Genomic DNA, 24,024 nt, shown 5'->3' with positions numbered 1-24,024 from the left:
ATTCACAGGTAAGCAAATTGACTGGGCATAAGGTATGGACAAAGTGCAATCTTTTTTTGTGGTCCTCCTTTCAGTTTATACTTGATTTAGAAAGACTGTACTAAAAAGTATATGGACATGTGAGGAAGTAGTAACCATCAAAAAATAATACAGATTATAAGTTTAGAAAGACATATTTGCAGACAGGTTAGGGGATACAATACGCATACACTTTGGTGCATACAACAATTACAAAAAGAGGTCTGTGTGAATCTGCAAACCTCATTGCTAAGACATATTTCTACCAGGACATTTATCCGGTGGGTCACCCATTATCACAGCTGCAGAGTTTTAAACTGCAGGGTCCTATTCACAAAAATAAATATACACATATAGATTTACTCACGTGCATATTTGCTACAAAAACTAGTAGTAACTTTACACTTTTGCTATTCACCACTTCCGTGTATAAAGTTAGTCCTAGGTGTAGGTTTACATGTTTACATCCTGGTATGGAGCCTCCTACAACAGACCATATGCATGTTAAGTTATGACTTAAAACTTTTTGTCACTTAAGTGGATACCTCCACCACCTTGATGAAGATCTCCCGATGGTAATGTATAGAGGAACACGTCAATGTTTAGTCAACCTTCAAAAACTAAAACACATATTTTAATACAGTAATTTAGTATTTTTTTAAACAGAGAACTAATTAAATGAAATGATAAAGCGATTTACCTTAAATGTGTAGTAATCAATTAAATAATTAAAATAAATGTATTTAATTTATTTACCATATTGCTTAAAAATAAAACAAAACCACCTACACTAACAATTTTATTTGTATTTAATAAGAAGATATCTGGGCACATGTGCCAGAGACCTCCACACAGAAAAGATGGGAGTGGTGAAGATCTTTTTATACATCTGTAGAAGTACTACTGTATTACTACTTCATGTAATATAAAATGCAGTTTTTTAAATAGAGCCCTGACTGCTGTTGGGTCAAATGCTGAAGCAAATTCCCATATGTACTCTTGGACAATCTCAACCACAAATGTTTAGTGCTGGGCTGAAAACTCCACTTGTCTGGGTCTATTTTATATAAATTTGGAGTAAAACCACCCATTCTGATATAGATTTGATTGTGAATCTCCGGGGACAGTTGCATAGCGTGAAATAACATTACAGAGCATAATATAGCATTACATAACCTCACAGAACACACAGGGGTGTAACGTGGTCAGATGGCAGGGGTGTACACTTCATGAGAGGGGGCTTAAGAGGCAGTGGAAAGATATAAGAGTGTGGATTGTTAGAAGTACTCAAAACCCAATCGTTTTCAAACTAACCAAGTTTTAAGACAGAAATGTGAAAGTGTGTGTGTGCTCCTGTCAGTGTGGGTATGTAAAAATCCAGGGTGAAATCTGACAGACACCCCACCATACCTGACTGAAAGCACCTGTACCCAACTATTTGCTACTGAATACACTGAAGCTACACCCCTGAGAACACTACACAACAGACCAGAAAAGGGAACAACAAAACAAGAGTCTGGTGAACAGCAATGAGACCACCTCACCTACTGATTTGGTACACTGGTACTCACTAGGAACAATTGCCCTATTTTGCATCTTGCTCTGCCTTTAAAAGAAACGTTTATTGTATTACATTTTGGGTCTAAACTAAATCAAGTAAAGTAGAGCTCTTCAGTAGATTCATTTCTCTACACACATTTGGACTTAAGTAGGGAACCAAATATTGCACAAAGCACCACCCTTTGAATTTAGAGAGGAATCATTATATGATTGACCACAAAATTAAATGTTTTGAACAATGAAACAAATACTAAAAGTTGCACAGTTTTAAAAATATGCACGTAAACATCTTCTTCAAAAATATATTAAGTGTGGGGAACACACATAAGATTAAGAAAGTAACGCACACCAAAATCCTAATTTTAATATACTTTATTTAAAAAGTACACCATTTTCAGTTGTTCATGACGTGACAAAGCTGTAAGTAATAATCAACACTGTTTGCTGTCTCTTGTCCTTTTGTGGTTGGTGTGTCATTATCATATGGCGAGTTCACACCTGCATGAGTTGCAAAGTAAAAATTGGTAAACATGTTTTAAGAGTTTTTTTAACACGAACAGTTTTAAATTCATGAAATGCTGATGAGTTGATTATATTTCAATTCTTCTGTGCTGCCCCATTTACTCAGTTCACAGTTTACCCATGTGTTTAGCATGCCATGGGTTGAGATCAGTCAATGTCACCTTGAGAAAAGCGTCAAAACTAGAGAAAGAAGAACAAAAAGTGGGCGCGCACTGAGGCCTAGAACTCCACCGCATTCCCTTGCATTTTCCTGAAAAGGAAAAATAAAAAAAGTTCAGTTTTCATCAGTATTTGTTTCATGTGTGCTTAAGAGCACCAAAAGACACTTTGATGTTAGCAAACATTGAACACAACACACACAAAAAAGAATCACAAGGTGCTTTTTGTCCTCTGCATCACGTGACCACAAAAATTAATCAATTGAAAAGTTCATCAACAAATACAGCACAAACATAAGATGAACAGAAACGAGCACAGTACGAATTAATAAAAGAATCACACGTGCATTCACCAGAGCAAAATGAGAAGCACAGACAAACCAGTGTTATACATTACATGAATGGTCGCTTCATCTATTTTGCTTGTAGTGTGCACAGTACTGTAAAATCCCTGAATGTTAATACTTTTCTATACAAGGCTGGATGTTTTGCAGAATACAATAACTGGCCGATATAAACCTGAGTGAGAAATGTCTAAACAATGATGTGTTTCGTCAGTTTCTGATTAAAACAGCTGGCCACTAACTATCCAAAAATAATGGTGGCATGTATCATTTTAAAAGACAACTTCATTTAAACTACCAGAAAGAATCAGATGAAAAAAAATGATTTCGCTTATAAACATGCATATTTTATCATAGATTGAAGCCGCTAAGAAGAATGTGCTGTTTTAAAAAAAAATCATACAACAAAAGTGCGCGTGCCACACTGACTATGCAAAAGTCTTTGATTGACGTCCTGAATCACAGCTAAGAATGAATTACGTTTCAATATTTAACAAATCTGATGTAACAGCTTTCAGTCGGTTACTTTTCATTAAATAAAAAACCCATTGTTTCCTTGATCAATGCAAAATGGCCTATAAAAAATGAATATCAAAACAACAACAAAATAGTAGTTGTCAAAATATTATACTGAAACTATTTGAGCAAAGCACTTTGTAGCCTTATGTGAACAGAAAGTCTCTTAGATGGAAGCCCATTCACACCTTTTTTTTCCCCCAGGACATTTTGCAAGACATCTGACTTTCCTGTACCGTGCCCTAGCTTAGCCAATCATAAGTGGGTGGTGGCAATAACCTGGAGCCCCTTTAATGCTGGGACCTGTTCAGTGCCAGCTTCACAGCTAAAATCTTGTAAAACTCAGTTCAATTACTGGATGGTGCCACCCGGTAGGAAGCAGGGTCTTAAAGAAGGGTTTCGTTGTACAGGCCTTTCATTAGTAAATTATGAAATAGAAGGCTGTGGCATTACTCATCAACAACACACAAAAAGCAACTATTCCCTCAAACTACAAGAGAAACTAAGAACGCTGAGCACGGCCCTTACTGTTTTTCATCATATAGGCTTTTCGCAGTAAGAATACATATTTGAAAATGTGTTAGCAGTCCCAGAAGGAGCAATATGTATAAGCCCTTCAGTTCGCAAAGTAAAGATTGGCAGCAGCTAGAAAAAGCACTTCTCTATAAACCTAAAACAAATTATATTGAGCTAAATGAGCTTAAAGTCAAAAAATACATTTGCCATTTTTATCAATTTTTTTTTGCTCTCAACATACCTAGGATTTTCACAATCTTTACAGTCTTTGCTGTTTGGTTACATTTGTATTTAAATGAGCCTGGCTAAACTGCATTAATTTCTTTAGTAAAACGAAGGCATTGCCAAACATTTGTCATGCACAATGGAATAATAACTGCAGTTTTGAGTCATGAATAGTAAACAAGAAAGATGTTTCCTTAGTGCATCCACAATAAACAATGCTTTAAAGTGATTAAAAGTGGATGAAAGACTTTTAGTTCAGATATGAGTATCGCCTATTAAAGGGTACAATCAGTAGTAAATATTAACTGCAAGTTATGACCTACAAAATAGAATCTAGTGATGCTTCCAGTGGCCAGCATCAACAATGGCATACAGCGCCTTGAATGATGCAATTAAATGCACCCGTCCACATTGTGGTGGACAGCTTAAGTCAGAGTGAAATGTCTCATCTTCTATTAACACTTACACTATTTCACAAACTATAATAAACTTCACATGAGAAGATCATACATCTGTAGTGAAGCTTGAGCATGATTTTATGACTTTAGTATGTACATCCTCTGCCGAGTTATAAGCTGCATGACAGTGTTTCACAAATAGAGTACACTATGCATTGCACACAGGCAGAGAATAAAACACAACTTATAATTGCAAACTCTTTGTTTTAACAAGTACATATAGCATATACATTAAAAAAGGGGAAACTTGATGATAAAATGCATCTGCAAAATAACTGCTACAGATTGGGCAATAGCTCTAATGAACAAATTTATAAACATTTTTGCAGGTTTCTTTTTGTCTAGAAAAACAATTGCAATATATGCATGCTTATCTTATTTACTGATAGACAAAAGGCAAGACATTCAATAACAGATGGGATGTGCAGTAGCGTTGATTAGGCATTCGTTTATAAGCAGCACCCATTTAGAATATTTATTTAGGAATAAGACAGTAAGCCTTCACTCACATGTCTGCGACCTCACATGTGTACAGATTTACACCGTTACGAAATTTGTGAAAGTTTCCAGACGAATCCATGGAAACCTGCCACAGTTGGAGATTTCCAGATTTTCACCTGCAACATTTTTGTGAATTGTATTTTCGTAGGAGCAAATATACACATTTATAATTGTATACGAGTGTGTATTTCTATACAAATGTATATTTGCAGATACATAAATATACTGAGGAAGTGCAAATGCTCTTTCTAACTTTTCTTCTGCAATGCTAAAATGTTTTTCCCATTGAAGAAACCCCACCCCCAAACTCCTACTAATTTTGATGGTATATATATCCCCTTCCAATCTTGGAAGGAAATCTCTTAACCTTGTCAGGAGCTTTTTCTGAATTTCCCAGCGTGGGAATGTGCATGAGCTTGAAAATTCCCACAAATATTTGAAATGTGTTTGTGTACACAAATTCGCAGTGAATTTCAGACTAAAACACCAACTCTCACCCCTGTGTGTAGACTTATTCACAGGCCAATCTAAGTGTTACTAAATCTTTTTACAGTGCAAAAACAATTGTTGTGAATATATAAAAAATAGTTTTCACAGGTAAAATGAGCCACAACCATATGATCAACTACACTATTCAAGTAGCTGTCCTTTTTTTGAAGTGACTGCCACAGCCGCGGCCCGTGCAGGTAAGAGCGGTGGGCCGGCTGGGAGGGGATTTCAACGGACGAGGCAAAATTAAATAAATAATACATTTTCCCTCGCCATCATCCATCGAAATCCACCCCCAGCCGGCACTAACACCTGACCGCTCTTACATGCACAGGCCGCGGCTGGACTGCCAGAGAAGTGGGGGTGGTCAGGGAAATCATAATGAAGTGTGGTGAATGGCCAGTCATTTTGAACTTAGTACGGCTTCATACTCTATGCTAGATGGTTTTTCCACACTTTTGAGCAGACCTTACTCTGGAATGATCCATTTCCCTATTTGTGAGTGCATTAGTGGGAGAGTTTTGTGACTAGACAAAACTGGTACTAACTTGAGAACTCATTGACCTACCTCATGCATGTCATATCTTACACTTGGTTTTTTTTGTGAATCAGTTTTGACAGAAATCTAATTTCCTATATGTATTCGGAGTGCTTCAGTACGAAATTGCAAACATGTTCCCCATTAACTATAGGTAACTTTCACAAATTGTACGCATTGTCACGAAATACTTAGCTGTTATCTTGCATGACAACTCAACCTGAGTGCATAACCACAGTTAATTGCCATGCAGGATACAGACTGAAGCCTCTCGAGCAGAACATTTCTTGTGGACGGAGCTCAGGTAGGTTTTACAATTACCCCGATGCATTTTCTACTCACACCAGTCTATCGCAGAAAAATAAAATGCACAAAAACGAAACCAATTAAAAAAAATGTTAAAATACACAAAACATTGTATTTAGGAAATGCACCATACTATGCTGACTGGGGCGCAGTTGAAACCAGATTCGTGCTCATTTGCTTGTGATGTGTGGTAATAGAGACATGAAAGAAATATTTTAAAGAAAAAAAACATACTTCAGGGTGAAATCCATGGCAAGATTCTGGCCGTCTTCTGATCTTCTGAGATTTTAAACGTTCACACTTGAGGGATTCGTTATGTTCACAGGAGTTAAGGAACAATCTTGTTGATGGCATGAAACACTTAAATCTTATGTGAGACTTTGAAATTTGCAGGACATTCAAATTTTAAAATGAAAAAAATAATCCAACAAGAAATGTATGTCATAATATTTAGGAAAAACCCATTGGAGTCATTTTACTGAGTTAGAAAGAGTACATGCTATTGTTCAAATACTTGTAACAAGCCAACATTTATCAAGTCTGCCACCTCACGGTTTATCTGTTACAAATGACTTAATATAAAACAGTCTCTTCAATATGTAAACATTTAGCTCATAAAAAGATAAGAACGCTCCTTTAAATTAAATAGCAGACTCTAATAATACATTTTATGATGGGGATGCATTTCATGAGAAAATGTGCTTAGCACTTCTAAGTGTAGGAGACTAAGGGGCACATTTATGGGGATTTTGCGCACCGCAGTGAGGCAAGTCACCTTGCTGCACTGCCCTGCATCACAGTGAAATGGCAGGAATGCACCGTATCTGTGGCATACGGCACATTCCTGTACTTTCCCCTGCGCACGTGCCAGGGTGCAAGGATGCCTGTGCTGTAGGCCTTCCTGCACAAAAACAATCCTAGGAGGCTTTACCCTCTTTCTATGTGTGCCGCAGAATGCAGTACACCTATAGAAAGAGGAAAAAACAAGGAAAAATAAAGTTAATTCTCCTCGTTGTGCCCCCCCCCCTCCCCTCCGGGGAGGTGTAATGTTCTGGCGCATCCCCAGGTTTACATGGTCTTGTAAATCTGGGGATGCGTCAAATTCCATGGGTGTTGTGTAGGAACACCCACTGCAACGTCCCTGGAACGCCTCCCTAGCACAGAATAAGGCTTTGCAGCGATTTTCACTTTCTTGCCTCACTCCATATCTATGAGGCCATTCAAAGCCACGCAAAGTCGCTTTGCATGGCCTCATAAATATGATTTGGTGGTTTGTGCCGCCATTGTGTCTCAAAAAGTGATGTACTGGTTGTGCAAGGGACTCGTGAATATGACCCTAAAACCGAAGGCATCTTTCATTGTTTAAAACTAGCCAGAAAATCAGGCTACTATATGGATTCAGTAATTGTATTTACAGTACCTCATTTTAGGGAAAAAATCTGCTTTTCATCATCGCTGATTGCAAACATATTTCAGTGATCTCCCAATGCAAATATGTGTTTGTTCTTTGCAGGGCTGCTCTCCATCGAAAAATAGCATCTGCAACAGCAAATCTCATCTTTCAAAGGATATACCTGATTTCTATAGGTGCCATGGTAATTGCTGGAACTGAATCACAGTTGCATTCATTGTCCACTACCACCATGAAAAGGTTGCTGCTTGGAATTTGTTGTATAACAAATGACCTGAAAAACAAAAGCATCAAAATAAAGATAGGAGCTGATCCCATGGCAAAATTACTTTGATTGTGACACGTGTTCCCCTTTAATAACCTGCAAGAAAATAATTTTCATACTTTCGCTGTGAATATCCCACAACAAAAGAATCTTCATGGATAAGGCTAAGATTTTTTTTAGAAACTATGCAAATTGAATTATGGACTGAGGTGCACAAATTGACACATTTTTGACATATTGGATTTTTTTGACATAAAATAAATATTTGTTTTTTTATTTCTTATCTGAAACAATTGTGAAAAAGTAGGCTTTCTTTCAGCTGAGATATCATTTAAATTCATACGCAATTCACTAGTTATCTTAAGAGAGGATGAAAGTTACCAAACAGTTAGGAAAACCAAGCATTGCAAAGCCAAATGGCCAGACGTTGGCTGCCAGTCTTGACATTGTCAAAATTTGTTTTGTTTTGCTATGGTTTTTGTAAAACTTTACTGTTGCCAGGCATTCTGCTATATGCTAAAAAACATACAGACTAAAACTAAATTTGTTTACTCTCATGAAAAACACATTGGCCACAGTAATTTCTGACACTGTGCAGAGAATGCTGTCCCACCTTGTAAATGAACAGAATACTTGTCATTCACAGTGCAGTTGACCAGTGGCTAAAGTGAGCTGACCTACTGCTCCATTCTGCATGTTGCGGTGTTAGGAAGGAAAATGTGAATAACACAACCAGTGGATGAAGATAGTTTGCTAAAAACCTCTTTAATTAAGTAAGTTGTGTATGTAATTTTATAAAATCAAAAGTGTATGGTGTAACTCATTTTTTTATATGTTCTACAACCAAAGGTCAATGGGGGTTAGGCCAAAAATAGAGGAGATAAAGGAAGTAAACAGATAACAAAAAGAACTTCAAAGCTTAAAGATCAACTGGAGTGATCCTCCCAGGGCTGGTTTTAGAGCTGGCGGCGCCCGGTGCAACAATCATTTTGGCAGCCCCCCCCCCCAATGCTCCTCATCTCTCTAAAGCTCCTCTCTCAAATGCATTTAATTTTTATTTTTAGCACTACTCATACCGGAATAGGGTGTCAGAGCACTTTACATCACACACTCATTATATAGAGACAATGAATCATACATGTGTAAATCAATCTATAGGAAATGTTACCTAAGACAATGTGGACTACAAAGTGTAGAAGTCATGTCATCATTATTAGTAGGCAATATATTTTAAGAGTGTTTGGTCTGAGAAGCGCAAACTCGGGATTTCAAACATAACACAGTCATTAGGGTTGGCTTTACAAATAAGATTGTATTTCTACTCAAACAAACCTTTTTTAGCAACTTTAGGATAATGAAAGACTGGGGAAAGAATATAACGTTTTAACTGCTATCATGCAGTTTGCATGCAGTTCTTTGATGATATTTCATAGGTGTCTGTGCTTTATTAGGATTGTAACTTCTGAAATGCAAGTTAAAAAAGGATCTCTGTGACAGAAGCAGTAACCCACTGAGTAAAATTCAGGTCTGTGATCTGCATGGTTCATGTAGCTTTGTGCTACTTTATGATGAGTCAAAACTGCTACTAGACAACACTCAGGAACATTAACTACCAGAGTTATCTTTACATTTTTACTGCTGCCTGAAAACTGCTGGACACACAAGGAACTCTGCTGCATTTGCTTTTAAATCCATAAATTATTTCTAAATACAATGCCCAATGAGCTCAGCAGGAGGTGCAGCTGCACCAGTTGCACCCCCCTAAAGTAGGCGTGGATCCTCCCCTCACCCGTTCCCCAGACAAAATATATATATATATATATGAATTATGAATCACAGTGATTATATTAACTGTAGAATCTTTTGTTATTTTGTGTTCTCTAATAGAATGTAAAGTTTGGCAGAGTCTGTCTTCTAAAAACTATGACACAAACTAGTAACATTCACCAATATTTTTTCTATGTTTACTAAACTGTAACAGAAACTGTTTTAAATAACATGGTCACTTCCTGGTTCACTCGTGTAATGACTCACTGACAAAGACCGTGCTGTCGAAACGTGTCTGAGTCACCAATTACAATCTCCTCCAAAAGAAAAACCTGTGTGCGACTTCTTTTTTCCTGCGCCTGGAAACGCGTGAGAAATGCTCAGTTTGATATATATATATATTCACTTAAAAAACCATAGGTTTCACAAATGTTATAGTTAGGTGGACATTTCACTCGTAAAAAAACAATGAAATTCCCCCGTTATAGTTAGTTGAGATAACTATAACTCGCGCGCCCGCAATCCTCTGCTCATGACGTCACATATTACATCACTCATGACATGGTCAGTGGCATCACTCATGACATCACTGATGACATCATCCTTGTGATAGAGTGGCGGTCGCGCAAGTTATAGTTATCTCAACTAACTATAACGGGGGAATTTCATTGTTTTTTTACGAGTGAAATGTCCACCTAACTATAACATGTGTGAAACCTATGGTTTTTAAGTGAATTTGCAAGGTTTTTTAAATGCTAATTCCTAACTATAACGTGTGTGAAACCTATGGTTTTTTCAGTGAATTTGTACGTTTTTTTAAATGCTAAGTTATGTATTTATTATTATATTTTTTATTTATTTATTTTACAATAAACTACGTTTTAAATTTTTTTTTTAATGGTTTTTCACCGTGCGCGCACCCCGCGATTTAAAAAAAAAAAAAAAAATGTTTTTTTCTGCCTTCGGGGTCCTTCAGGGACCCCCTGACAAAGGCTAGGGGTCAGGAACTCTCTACCCTGCCCTCTTTTCACGTTCACCACCTTCCTTTTTCACTCTCGCACTCAAAACAAACAAAATGGCGGCCGACACTTCCTGATTTCGACCGATTCGAACGTTGACTGACATGTAACCACCAATCAGAATTACGCTCGCGCACGTTAGGGTGCGCGCACGGTGCACGCACGGTGCGCGGCTATAGATGTTTTTGTGCTTTCAACTGCAATTTTCTCAGGAACTACTGAACAGATTGACTCCATATATGCAAAAGGCACTTCCCTGACCTGAGGACTACCTCTTTGCCAAATTTCAAGTAATTCTGTTCAGCCGTTCGGGCTGTACCTTCGACTAAAGGTCCTATGGGAAAATGCATGGGGAAAATGCGTTTTGGGACCCCCCTTTTTTCTCGGCCCCCGCTTGACGAATCCCCCCGAGACTTTCAGGGTAGGAGCTGAGCGGAGCGCCCCATTAGTTTTGAAAATTTCGCGAAGATTCGTCAATCGGCGCCAAAGTTATTCAAAATAGAATTTTCAGATTTCCTATGGAAACACAGTCCTAACTATAACTATCTACTGGCGACCACCAGTAGATAATATATATATATATATATATATATAGTTATAGTTAGGACCTAGTTTCCATAGGAAAAGCCTTTTTTGTTTTCCCAATAACTTTGGCGCCGGATGACGAATCTTCGCAAAATTTTCAAAACTCGTGGGGCGCTTTGGTCAGCTCCTATCTTGAAAGTTTCGGGGTGATTCGCCAAGCGGGGGTCGAGAAAAAAGGGGGGTCCCAAAACGCGTTTTCTTCATGTTATTTTCCATAGGAAACTTTAGACACGACTACAGCCCGAACTGCTGAACGGAATTACACCAAATTTGGCAAAAAGGTAGCCCTTGGTTCAGAAAGAGACCTTTTTTTTTAAATGGTGTAAATCCATTCAGTAGCTGCTGAGAAAAAAAAATAGAGGTAAAAAAATGCATTTCCCATAGGAAACTTTAGACATGCCTACAGCTCGAACTACTGAACGGAATTACCCCAAATTTAGCAAAAAGGTAGTGCTTGGTTCAGAAAGCGCACTTTTTTTAAATGGTGTAAATCCGTTCAGTAGTTGCTGAGAATATCCGAAAATAACAGTTTCGATATATTGATGCACGGTGGATCCGCACACCCTCCCGACCACAAGCTTCATTCTAATTGGCTGTCAACACTCCAAACCAGGTTCTACCGAGTCACAAGAAAACAGAAAAACTAACATGCAAAACAAGAAAAGGAGGCAGGGTAGACCCCCTAGGCCTGCTCAGGGGGTTCCACAAGGACCCTCAGGGCCAAAAAAAGCATTAAAAAAAAAAATATTTTGGCGAAATACGCAGAGGATCCGCAGATCCTGACAAATTTTTTTAAAATCATTTAATTGAGGCCTCTGGGAGGGCCAGGTCCCGGGGCATTTGCTAAAAATGTATGTGGGGGCCCACAGGGGGCCCCCACAGTTCTGGGGACTGCCACCCCAGGGGCCTGATTACAGAGTTGCGGGTAAGCACGCAGCCCCCCCGCAGCCCCGGGGACCACCACCCCCGGGGATCCTTTTTTAATGGGTGGGGGGCTTCCAAGGCCCCCCAAGCCCCGGGGAATGCCACCCCGGGGCTTTTATTATTTATAATCGTGGGGGGGCACAAGGCCCTCCGCTGCTCAGGGGACCACCACCCCCGGGGCGTTTATTTTTTAAAACACCTCCCCGGGGCACTAATATTGAAATTTGGGGGTCCATAACGGACCCCCGAACCCCGGGGACCACCACCTCCCCGGGGCTGTGCAATAGGTGGGAGGGGGGCCATGCGGCCCCCCTCCTGGATCCAGTGATGGCCCTGTGGACTGCCACCCCCCCAAGTCTGGCTCCTGCAGTGTCCCGGGGTGCCCACCCCAGGGACACTGCTGTTTGCAATGACAGGGCGGGAGCCGCGAGGCATTGCAAACTGCTTTGCTTCCCCTTAAAAACCAGGTACCGCCAGTAAGAGCCACAGGGCTGCGTTGCAGAGAAGTGTAGAAAGGGGCGTGGCCTCAGACCACCTCTCTGCATCGCAGCCCTGTGGCGCTTACTGGAGGTACCTGATAGGCTAGTTGGACCCCAGGGACCATTAGGATTGAAGGGGACTTAATCCCCCAACTTAAAGCGTACCACAGGATGTGTTTACATAGTGGTGAAGGGAGAGGGCGGGGCCTGAGGTGACATGTGTGCAAACACGCCCTGTGGCACGTTTTAAGTTGGGGAATTAATTCCCCTTCAATCCTGAGAGCCCCTGGGGGCCAACTAGCCCACCAGGTATCTCCAGTAAGCGCCAGAGGTCAGCGTTGCAGAGAGTTTTTTTTACACCACTCTGCAACGCAGCTCTGTGGCGCTTACTGGAGGTACCTGGTGGGCTAGTTGGACCCCAGGGACACTCAGGATTCAAGGGGACTTAATCCCCAACTTACAACGTGCCTGGGGGTGCGTTTGCAGAGTGGTGGAGAAAGGGGGCATGCCCTTTGTCTACCTCTCACCAATCCCACTGCGTGGAGCTTAATGGAGGTAAAAGGTAGGCTAGTTTGCCCCTAAAGGACCCCCAGCAGTGAAGGGGACTTCAATCCCCATCCAAGAGCGTGCCAGGAAGCACGTTTGTAGAGTGGTGGGCAAAGTGGGTGTGGCCTGGTACGAGTACTTACCAATGCTGCTGTTTGGGACTGACTGGAGGTAATAGTTTGGGAAGCTGGCCCCCAAGGATGTCCTTGGGGGCCAACTACCCCTCTTGTTACCTCCAGTAAGTCCCACACAGTGGGATTGCTACGTCTTCGGAAGCCATGGCCCCCTCTCTCTACGCCTCAGCAAGCGTGCCTCGTGGCAGACTACGGAATGGGGGAGGAAGTCCAATTTACTCCTGAGGGAGTGTGGGGGCCAAGAATCCTTCCTGGTACCTCCTGTAAGTCCTACGCAGCGGAATTCCTGAGTGTTGGTTGGACGCCCAGCACCCTTTCTCCACTACTCTGCAAACGTGAAAGTTAAAGTAGCATATTTCTGCACCTCTGACTTAGAGGTAGGTTTAATTCCCCTGCCCTATTACTAGGGCCTTACAGAGGAGGCCATGCTAATCACAGGGGTACCCCAACGCATAGTGTTTCCTAGTGTATGTAGGTGCTTTCACTGTATTCTAAGTGTCTTTTAGCATAGCACTCGCTCTAGGCCTGGTTAGTCAGAGTCAGTTACCACCTGTATCCGTCTGAAAAAGTTGTGGGCACAGGATGATTTTGCAACAAGGCCTCTTTCTGCTCCTCTGTTGGTTCTTTCTGCACATGTCTTGCTTCTTCCTGCACTTTTCTTCGTCTTTGTGGACTTCTGTTGCTTCTTTCTGTGCGTTTTTTCTTCTTTCTTCACATGTCCTACCTCTGTAGGCATAGTTAGAAACTAGCATTTAAAAAACCTTTGAAATTCATTTAAAAAACCATAGGTTTCAGGCATGTTATAGTATAGAAATTAGCATTTAAAATATATATATGGTGGCTGGAATGTTATGGGGACTCGAGGGGGCACCAGGACATTATAACAACCGGGACTTGTTACTACTGGTAACTCCGCGCCTTGCCCTGCACAGCACCAATCCATTTTGGCGTCTACCATCTAATTTCCCCCACGCAACACTCACCCAGCAATGGAGAACTCTGGGAGATGTAGTTCTCATCAGACTGCATCAGGTGTGCGAGCACATGATCTGGGGTGATGAGTGCCCCCACCAATGGGAGAGTTGCAGGACAATTTTAAAGGCGGGGTTGAGACCTCAACCTGGAAGCAGTAGCATCTGAGGAAGGCAGAGTATGCCGAAATGCAGTATGCCAAGCTGCCCATTAAAGTGCTACCTGACAGATTCCCCGAGTGGCCTCCTCTTCTTCCTGCATGGAGGGGTTTTGGTGAATATATATATATATATATATATATATATATATATATATATATATATATATATATATATATATATATATATATATATATATATATATATATATATTTGTAACACCCATCACCCATCCTTCATTGATCATGGTCTGGGTCCTCCTTGTTCAGTAGCGGTCCGTGGAGGGAGTTCGGTGGGGCAGTGAGGCGGGCTGGGGGAGGGGCAGGGTGGGGAAATGTAAACACCTGAATATGGATTAACGGAGGTAAGTACACATTTAAATAAGTAAAACGAATTTTGTTGCGCGCGCTGCAACGCATTTTGCGATGCAGCGCGCGCAAAGGAATTCGTTTTATTTATTTAAATGTGTACTTACCTCCGTTCATCCATATTCCGGTGTTTACATTTCCCCACCCTGCCCCTCCCCCGGCCCGCCCCACTGCCCCACCGAACTCCCTCCACGGACGGCTACTGTGCTTGTTCATGCTGCTGCATGTGCGGGCATGGTGCTCAGTTGCTACCTTCTGAGATCCCGACATGCTGACCCTGAGTCATCTGCAGAACTCTCAAGTATCTTGGGCAAGAAAGGACTCTAACATCTCTTGCAGAACCAATATACAGAGGCCCCACACTTTTTCAAAGTTGTCTGGGCTAAGATCTAGGGTAGCTGAGATTGTTTTCATTCCTAGTAAGTCCCAAAGTTTATTCAGCCAGGATCTATTTCCCAGGATTTGGCCACAGCCTCATAGTGCTGTGGAAACCTGCTTAGAAGCACATTGGGCCAAGGCTGTGACGTTACCCTGTGGGACCTTAGGGGGTAAGTCTTCATGTTGGAGAGGCCAAGAATGACAAAGACATGGCCTTTAGGTATGTCAGTCTCAAAAAGAATATTTATATGGTCCAGGACCTCCATCAATTCTTATTTAATATGAGACATTGTCATAGCAGGTGGGTTAGAGTGCCCCATCCATCCACATTTCCACACCACCTCCTCGACTTTGCGGGGTCGCATGTTTATATAAATGCAAAGGTATTATACTAGTAATCAAGTTTTTTTGCACTGACTTCCACCCACCACACTCACTGCTGCACTATATGCTCTTTACCAGTAAGTCAGAAAAAATTGTCAACAAGGGAGAAAACAGGAACCTGCAAGAGTGAAATAAAGGGGCAGGGAGAGTCTGGTAGTGGATTAAAGAGGCATGAGGTGGATTTAGGATTATGCAGCCTTGCTATTCGGCACAAGAACATGTAATAGCACCGTCCGTGGGCTACCAAACTGAGCTTTGGGCACCGACACTTCATTAAGTTACAAATTGAGCACCTGCAGGAGGTGCAGCTTAAGATCCTATCTCTCTGTGCGTGGGTCTTCCCTGTGAGGGTCTGCCCCTAAGAAACCAAGGTATGTTTTTCAGGTCGGTGAAATGTGAACCATTTTTTGCTTGGCTGAGATGAGCCTGGCTGTAAAATGAAAACTTTATTTTCAACTGGGCAGTGGAAGATTGAAGGACAACAGTCAGAACAATGTTACCTAAAAACCACTGAAATGATGAAAGTGTCATCTGCTGTTTAGATCCTTTGGAATTAGGGAATTAGGAGATTTTAGATTTTGGTTAGGGGGTGACGGTAAGAGTTAGCTGATTTTTTGAGTTTGTTGAGGAGAAAGGATGTGCAGTATCCAGAATGAAGGCCAGCATATATACCTCCAGGAACAGAAATGGTCCTTCAAGTTTATGTCTCAAAAAAGAACAACCCTTATACAGTTATTTTGGTCGGGTTTTCATTTACCAGAATTCCATTCTCTGGTACTCAAGGTCAGTTCAGTAAACATTCATTCGCGACTGGAATGTTTCAAAAAGTGACATGACTTAATGGAGAAAGAATCCCTTTGAATGGTATGTGGTTTCTGTAACTTTGCATAACTGAGTAGGACCCTGTTTTACAGCTCACCTGTGCTCAAAGCTGAAATCCACTGTTAACGAGAGAGTGAAATGAATCATTGTGCCTGCAAACCACGGCTGTCCAACAAGCATGCTGATGCTTCACAGCACACTCTAATAAACATTTTACACAATCAACTGACTGCACACTTGAAAATGTACTAAAACATTGTAAATGTGCTACCACGGGCTGGATCTTTCGAATAGGTTACTGAGGGGCCATCATGTAACAGCTGATCAACATTGATGAAAATGCTGAATATCCAGGTTGCCTACCGTTTATAACGACACCTATATTGCCTTTTTAAAGAATTTCAGTTTTAGTAATAGGTGCTGGAAGCATTGCATTTATTATGTGTCACTAAGAACTTAAACTCTGACTTGTAGACATAGGTGTCCTAGGTGAAATACTATGATGTGCACCCTTTGCTTCTTTTAGTCAATAAAAAACGCCCATCTATTGCTATGTATAATTTTCCATTCCTGTTTCATTATTCCAAGCCTGCTCCATAATTCCTCTATAAGCAACTGCTGAAGGAAAAAAGAAACTGTGGGCATAAATATGTGCGGCTTGGTAAGTCCCCACTATTCCTGCAAGAATGTTAGCATGGGATTCTAGGGACCTGTCATTACCAGTGGCCCGTAGAAATCTCCAATATTTCCCCCCACCAGATTTGCCATTACTAAGCTTACAGTAATTTTGTAGCGACACACTAACAGGGAATATGAGTTTTTTGACAATGACATAAAAAATGTAACTCACCGTGTCAATTTCTGCATGTTTTCCCAGTATTCCACCTGGAGACACTGCCTAAATGAGGCAGGTGAAATATCTGGGTGGGATACTGCTGACCAGCTGTGTGCCCAGTAACTGTTGGCCCCGTGAACTATAAGAATGAACTCTTAATGAACGCTAAATCCAGTAAAGGCTGCAAATATTATTATAATACTAAAAAGTTATAACACTAAAAACCGAATATGTAGCAAGCTAATAAAAAAACATTATTTTATACAAATATGCTAAGTAAAACAACATTGTACACAACTATATTAAATAAACCTATATTTCATACTTAAAAAGATGATAATCTCACTTTCAATATTAAGTCCCACAATATTTTTGTGATCACGATATTCAGGCTACTATGCTTGTATAACATTTTCCCTACTGTTGCTTACATTGGAGTGTGAATTGTAAATCTGACCATGCCAAAGTCCAATACTTTCCTTATGTTTGTTTATGTTGCTTAGGTTGGAGGAGAAATACTAAATTTGGCCTCTCCAAAGTCCAACCATTTCCCTACTATTGCTAACAGTGTAGTGAGAGTAGAAAATCTGAACACTCCAAAGCCCAAAACTTTCACTACTGTTGCTTTATTGGAGAGGGAATAGTAAATGTAATGCCTCCAAAGTCTAACTCTTTCCCTACTTTTGCTTACATTGGAATGGGAATAGTAAATCTGACCCTTCCAAAGTCTCATGGCTATCCCTATTTTGCTTATGTTAGAATGGGAAAAGTAAATCTAGCTGCTCCAAAGTCCAACACTTTCCCCACACTGGCTTCAATTGGACTGGGCGTAGAAAATCCGACTCCTCCATCATCCAACACTTTTCATACTTTTGCTTAAGCTGGAGTCAGAATAGGAAATTTGATTACTCCATATGCCAACATTTTTCCTACTGTTACTCAGATCAAAGAGTGAATAGTAAATTTGATCCCTCCAAAGTACTAAACGTTTCCTACTTTTGTTTATGTTGGAACGGGAATAGTAATTTTGACCCCTTTAAAGTCAAACACTTTCCATACTGTTGCTGAGATTGGAGTGGGAATAGTAAATTTGACTCCTTCAAAGTTCAACACTTTCCCTATTATTGCTTGGTTAGGAAGTTAATATTTATCTTTTTCAGTCTTTTAAAATAGTTTTTACATTATTAATAAAAAACAGTAATTTGATATTTAACATTTTAGTTTGTTGTATTTCTTTAATGTAATTTTAATATTTTGTGTTATGTTTGTTTATTATATTTTTTTTATTGCTATTATTAATGATTTTAATGTCATTTAAGTTTAACATGTTTAACTTTTTAAAGTATATATTTTAATGTTTTTATTTTATCTCATATGTTATAAAAAAAAGTATAAGTCCCTAGTAAAGTACACCACATACTCCAGGTCGTGTAAATTAATTGCTAGTAGTGGGCCTGCAGCACTGATTGTGCCTCCCACTTAAGTAGTCCTTTAACCATGTCTCAGGTCTTCCACTGCAGGGCCTTGTGTGCAGTTTACTTTGCCATGTCGACTTGGCTTTTAAATCCCACTTGTCAAGCTTTAAACACCTTTTCCATTTGATATAAATCATACCAAAGGTAGGTCCTGGGTAGCCCATAGGGGAGGGCGCTGTGTGGTCAAAAGGTAGGACGTGTACTTCTAAGTTTTGCATGTCCTGGTAGTAAAAAACACCCAAATCCGTTAATTACTGCTGTGAGGCCTACCCTTTTCCTAGGTTAACATTGGGAATTCCTTATTACACATATAAACTGTAATTAGTGATTGAGAAGGTGTAGATCTTTTATCTTTCATATCACTTGAATGGTAATGATGAACCCTCTTTCCTGGTAAAGTTGAATTTATCGTTACCCTTTTAAAAATGCCACTTTTAGAAAGACGGCATTCTTCTGCACTTAGCCCTATGTGTCTGCAGCCTGTCTCAAATATACGTCTGGTGTGGGTGACAGCTGTATTTTGCACACTCCCTCTAGACAGTCATACACTAAGGGAAACTCAGCATGTTTGAGATGTCATCCACATCCTGGTGGGTCAGCCTGGGCAGACTGGGCGGGAGGAGCTTACACTTACACATGAATATACTGTGTCCTTTCCCCACACTGGGGGGAGAACCTCTGTGCACGTCAAAGCCCCTCTTTGAAGTCCCCTCTACTTCAAAGGCGCAGCTGGATATAAGTACTGGGTCTCTGACCCCACCAAATCAGACACTACTGGACCCGTGAAGAACTCTGCCAGAAGGAAGGACTGCTGTACTTCTACAAGGATAGCCACTCTGCTGGACTGCTGCTTTGGAAGAACTGCTTTCTGCTATGCTGCCCAGCTGCCTGCTATCCTCTGCCCCGCTGAGGAAGAACTGGACTAACTTACTTGAACCCAGAGTGATCTCCAAGGGCATGCTGGCTTGCCTCCTGTTCAAAGACTCAGGGATATGAAAGTCTTAGCCCCTGCTCCTGTGCCTGGTCCATTGGAAGTGGATGCAGCTGCTTCATATCTTGACTTCTACTTATTGTACTTTAGTCATTTTTGTCTTGTTTTATTTATATAATTTAAATGTATTTTTCTAAACTTGAGCAGAGTCTTTTTGTGGTGCTTTCACTGTGTCACTGTTTAAAGTGTTGCACAAATGCGGTACACATTGCCTCTTAAGTGAAGCCTGCCTGCTCGGTGCCATGCTACCAGAGGGTGAGCACAGGTAAATTTATGGTGTGCATCTGACTTACCCTGACTAGGATTGTGGTTCCTGCTTGGACAGGGTGCATACCTCTGCCAACCGGAAACCCAGTTTCTAACAGTACTCTTGACCTTTTTAAGTTTCTTCATGGATGAATTTCTCTTTCTCGCAGTCACAGTGCACAAGGAGATGTTTCCCATGAAGAAAACATGTTCAGAATGTTAAAGAAAGTCAACTTGTCTATCATCAATCAATGATTGAGGAAAAGGGGATTTCTTAGTGTTGTAAGAGACATACCATATGGCCTCAAAACTTGCAAAAGGTAAAGAATCTCTACCTAAGTATAATTCATAAGGCTACAGACAAATTAAGGCCACCAACAATGCTCACTCTTTTTCTCTCTTGAGTGCGATCACTTACAAGTAAAGTATACAAAATGTGATGGGTGCAATGGTTCAATTCTTCTCAGCCACTGGCCACATGCCAGAACATCGTTATTCTGCACACCATGCCACCTCAGTTTGTACTCAGCCATATGTAAATCAGTCTTGAACCTGCTTTATTAGGCACAGCCCAGCCCATACTGCCTGGTCTGATCCTCCCTGAACATGAACATAACCAAACCAAGACTGGATTTGCCCAGGTTGTGGCTCTTCAGTCAAATATAGCTTGTAGTTTACAAGTGAGACTTGGGTCTTTCTAATGTGGGTAAATTGTAAAACCGTTATAAAGGCTGTGGCATGGTACATTCCAGATTGATTTTTGTGTCCTGGCCTTGGACAAAGGTAGGCCTGGGTGGAGGAGAGTAACAGAATTACAGAACATTCTTTGCCATCTGATTTTACCTAATCTTCCAATTCCCAATAAAATATGAAGGTCCTTAAACTGGCTGAGTCATAGGAGTTGTCCAGCTTCAGTTTCTGAGTAGGAAATCTAACCTGCACTGAGAGATGTTAAAAGAAGAACCCCTCCCCCTCACAAATTACGATACACCCCAAACAAATAAAAATGGTACCAAAACATAAAAGAGATGTGTAATCTTTTGAAATGCAAAAAAATATTTTAGGCTTTTTCTACCAATGTATTTCACTGTAATAGTGTGAACAGTTGTATGTACCTCAGCTTGATGATGTTGGAAAATCTGCAGATGAATGATTATGTGTCTTTTGTTATATACAAGTCAAACCAACAGCCAACAATACATGATGTTTTGTGAACAAATTTGGAAATCAGATGAAGTTGACATGATAATGCTGTTAAAAAGAGGGCTACGTTCTGTGCAGTCAGGGCAATCACACAACCATCTATGATGTGGAGGAGAAATGCAAAAATTGCTCCATGTGATGGCAGCCTGAATTGGAATGTGACTTGGAGTACCCACCTGTATCTGGCAGTGTGAGACGGGATCCACTTAGATATGTTGTGAAGAATAGTATATTAATGTAGAATTGCCTAGTAACTAAAGCATGAAAGATGCATGCCACAATAAATACATGTGTCTCTTCAATGCCATTAGGATGGAACAAAAGGCACTGGGCTTAACAACTACTTCCGACGATGACCTAATATCAAGATCACAGGCTATTTAACTGACACCTTATAAAATGGCAACAAAAAGAAGAACATTGGAGATAAGTAATGAAACAGCCTGGTAAGGAATATCCCATTCTATTACATTTTCATTGAGGGTCAACAGCCGCAACTGTATCTGGTTGGCTTAAATTTGTTCAAGAAAAGGAATTTTTTGCCATAGCAAGAGTTGATTCTCTAAGTAAATAGGTGCTGTGAAATGACAGAACAACTGTTTGGAGCTGTGCTCCAAATGTAACTGAGCATTTGAGACATTTCCTTTTAGACTGTCAACCCTCTGTCAGCTAGCCCAAATCAGGTTTTCTTTCTCTTTTCTTTTCCTATGCCATAATGGTTGTTCTTCCCTTGGTTTCTCCCTGCCTTTCCCAATCCATTAAGTGTTCTGTCATGTGGAGTTTCATGTTATTTCCTTTTCCTGTCTTTTACTACATTAAGGCTTCAGTCTGCTTGGAGGGTGCGTTGCAACTAGGTCATGTTCCTTCACTTGTTTACTCACCCCCTCCAATTGCTGGCCATGACTCGTCATTTTCCCCAACCCTGTGAAGACTTCATCAGCAAGGAGGTATTTTACACCTTTGTATTTTTCCTTCTAAGAATGTGGTAGCTTCTTCAAGGGCACCTGCCTACCACAATGTTTTGTTTATATTGTGTCTTCCAGAAACAATCACTGTTACCTTGGACTGCAGAAGACAATTATCTGGGTTATCGGTATGAGTTCAGTCCTGAGAAGCAAAAATCTGCAGTTAGCTAGGATATCCGCTGGAAAGAGTGTTATCGAAGGTGCGTTACTTGCTCTTCTGAGAAATACTTCTAGCCACAGATTCCTCACCTTTCGAATTGATACCAAAGCAGTAACTCCCCAAAGGTGCAATGTCTGTCAGTGAACTCAGACCACAAGGTTTTGCAGGACCAAATGGGTGAAAAGTCCTTCCCATTGGACCTGGTCGTCCAGGTAGCAATTCTTTGTGAGAGTCTGTACCAGCAAACATTGCAGTCTGGCAGATGTCAAGAACAGGCACTCTGCATGCCAACGCACTAGTAGTAACCTTATGGAATGTTCTCTGAGTCCTTCCAGAGGCTATTTTTTCCCAGTGGATTGCAGATCTTATTTAGGCTGTCACAAAATGTAAATTATGCTAGTGTAATTCATGCAGTTTCAGGAATTTAGTGTTACGAGAAATTCCAGCAATTATGCCATTACTTTACTTCACCTAATTTGGCACCATTTGCTGTGAAAATTGACTTCAAATGGTGCAATTCGTGGGAAAGATTAACTGCAAACACAAAGAAACAACAACTGCTGTTCAGGGTTGTTAGAAAATGGCCCTCCTAATTAGCCTTCCCCCTCCTAATTTTCTGGTCTTGTTTTGTTGGATTGAGGACAATTTACTACTGCTGACCAGTGCTAAAGTGCATGTGTTCTCTCCTCTAAACATGGTATAATTGGTTTCCTCCTGTTTAGCATATTTAATTTGTTTCTATGTCCCTATTAAAGCAGCCAACATGTGCCTAGAGCCTGTAAAGAACAAGTTACTTACCTTCGGTAACGCTTTTTCTGGTGTATACAGTATCTGCCTGTGGATTCCTCACCTTGTGAATATCCCCTGCGCCAGCATTCCACGGAACTTTTCTTCCCCAGCACTCCACGTCGACGTGGGCGACGTCATAATGCATCGGCTCCGCTCGCGACTCAGTATGACGTCACCGGAGCCATAAGAAGCCCACGTCGGCGTGATGACGTCAGTTCCACCCATTTTTTCCGTGCCTTCGAGGCGAACAGGTGGACCAACGACAAGCTCAAAGTATACACAGTATACAATATACCAACACATATGCATAGTATACAAAGGAAAGGAATGCTAAATAAACAAGCATTTCCTACAAATGTACAAGAAAGTGTGAAAAACATATCAACAAGACCTATTTCATGGTATACAAAGGTGGACAACGGGGAGGCGGGTGGGCCAGTGAGGAATCCACAGGCAGATACAGTATCCACCAGAAAAAGCGTTACCGGAGGTAAGTAACTTGTTCTTCTGATGGATACATCTGCCAGTGGATTCCTCACCTTGTGAATAGATTCCCACAGCAGTCCCCACTCCCGGAGGAGGGTGTCCACCTTCCTACACCAGAAAGTCTTGCAACACAAAGCGTGCGAAGTGGCCCTCCCTCCTCATCTCAGAGTCCAAGCAATAATGCTTTGCGAAAGTATGGAGGGAGGCCCAAGTCACAGCTTTACAAATATCGGCCACAGGAACACCCTGGGCCAAAGCAGATGTAGACGATTTCGCTCTAGTCGAATGAGCTCTAATACCCTCAGGAGGGGTCTTACCAGCCAGGGCGTAGCAGATCTTGATGGCAAGAATAATCCATCTCGACAAAGTGCGCTTGTGCACTGCTCTTCCTTTTGAATGACCAACATAGCCAATGAAGAGTTGATCATCTAGACGAAAGTCTTTAGTCCTGTCCAGATAAAAACTCACAGCCCTCTTTGGATCCAGGCGATGGAGTCTTTCCTCCTCCTTG

At 40.9% G+C, this 24,024-nt stretch overlaps 1 protein-coding gene across 3 annotated transcripts in view; it reads right to left on the bottom strand.

The window, feature by feature from the left end:
- Positions 1–1,971: 1,971 nt before the first annotated feature.
- Positions 1,972–24,024, bottom strand: part of CACNA2D3 (calcium voltage-gated channel auxiliary subunit alpha2delta 3) — a 2,334,275-nt gene continuing 2,312,222 nt past the window's right edge. For all 3 annotated transcript variants that reach the window (XM_085624637.1, XM_085624639.1, XM_085624638.1), the window contains 3 exons: positions 7,719–7,836; positions 6,386–6,463; positions 1,972–2,350 (listed from right to left, as the gene is read on the bottom strand). In XM_085624637.1, coding sequence (XP_085480763.1) covers positions 2,258–2,350; positions 6,386–6,463; positions 7,719–7,836 — 289 coding nt within the window. In that variant the 3' untranslated portion in view covers positions 1,972–2,257. The remainder of the gene's footprint in view (positions 2,351–6,385; positions 6,464–7,718; positions 7,837–24,024) is intronic.

This window comes from Triturus cristatus, chromosome 9 (assembly GCF_964204655.1).
Source record: "Triturus cristatus chromosome 9, aTriCri1.1, whole genome shotgun sequence".
NCBI lineage: Eukaryota > Metazoa > Chordata > Amphibia > Caudata > Salamandridae > Triturus > Triturus cristatus.
Note: the sequence above shows the minus strand (reverse complement) of the source record. Positions and strands in the feature narration are given on the sequence as shown.